General features: G+C 38.6%; 1 protein-coding gene across 1 annotated transcript in view; it reads right to left on the reverse strand.

Annotated features, from left to right (window-relative positions):
* The window catches only part of LOC119592749 (PHD finger protein rhinoceros-like), a 63,459-nt gene that overhangs the window by 28,805 nt on the left and 33,697 nt on the right, over positions 1-957 (reverse strand). Inside the window, 1 exon segment of the mRNA XM_037941684.1 lies at positions 111-214. Within this exon segment, the coding sequence (XP_037797612.1) occupies positions 111-214 (104 nt within the window).

Here is a 957-nt window from a genome sequence, read left to right on the forward strand (position 1 = left end):
GAATCTTATCTCCGAGAAATCAAGTATGGGTAAATTCATTATTCAAGCAACTGCAGCCAAGCAAGAAAAACTAAAAGAGCAGACACTGGGGCAAAGACAGGAAGACTGACCCGTGTTTCGTCTAAGGGAGGTCGACCTGGAGACACTGCGTCTGTGCATGGCAGGAGAGTCATGGTGGCTGCTGCACCGGCTACCTCGGCCACTGGATGACTCGCTGTAGAAGACAACACCTCTCACAACATTAATTTTACTGTCTTTGAAATTTTTGGATTCATTATGGACAAAATTTTAAGTAAAACACATTTCATTGTGTTAAACAGTTCCTTCATAGTTGTATTTGCAAAGATTGTTGCAGATATGAAGTTTTGTCTGTATTCCACTTATTATCTTAACACCCAAGGTTGAGCCACTTTTATTGTGTATCAGCTTTTAAAAACTGGCAGGCTTTTTTTCAGCTTTTACTAAAGGGTGAATAGGATGTACTAAATATAAACTAGAAAATCTAGTCTGGGATTGTTCCTCCAGCTTCAAGGTCACAAAGAGCTACCTCTCCCCATCCTATCCCTATTTCTTCTGGTGCCCTACTATGTCTCTTGGTAGCTTCTCCTCTGTTTCATTTAAACTTTTAAGTATATTTTCTCTATTTCCCCTTTCATGTAAAGGATAACTTTTAAATTTTGTCTAGTTAACATGAGACATTAATTTTCTGGTATGTAAAACAGAAGTCTTCAAAACAGTAGAGATGGTTTATGCACTTTATAACAGTAGTAAGAAGGGCTGTCTTTTGGGTTTGAACCTTTCCACACTTGTACACATGGTTACACACAATAATTTTTTTGTAATTAACTCAGTGCAAAAGAGAGCACCATGTGTCTTACTGGATCATGCTTCACACTCCACAAGCAGCCATCTGCTTGAGAAAGAATTAGAAGCACAGGATACACTTATTTCACTGCC

The sequence above is a fragment of the Penaeus monodon genome, chromosome 30 (assembly GCF_015228065.2).
Source record: "Penaeus monodon isolate SGIC_2016 chromosome 30, NSTDA_Pmon_1, whole genome shotgun sequence".
Classification (NCBI taxonomy): Eukaryota; Metazoa; Arthropoda; class Malacostraca; order Decapoda; family Penaeidae; genus Penaeus; species Penaeus monodon.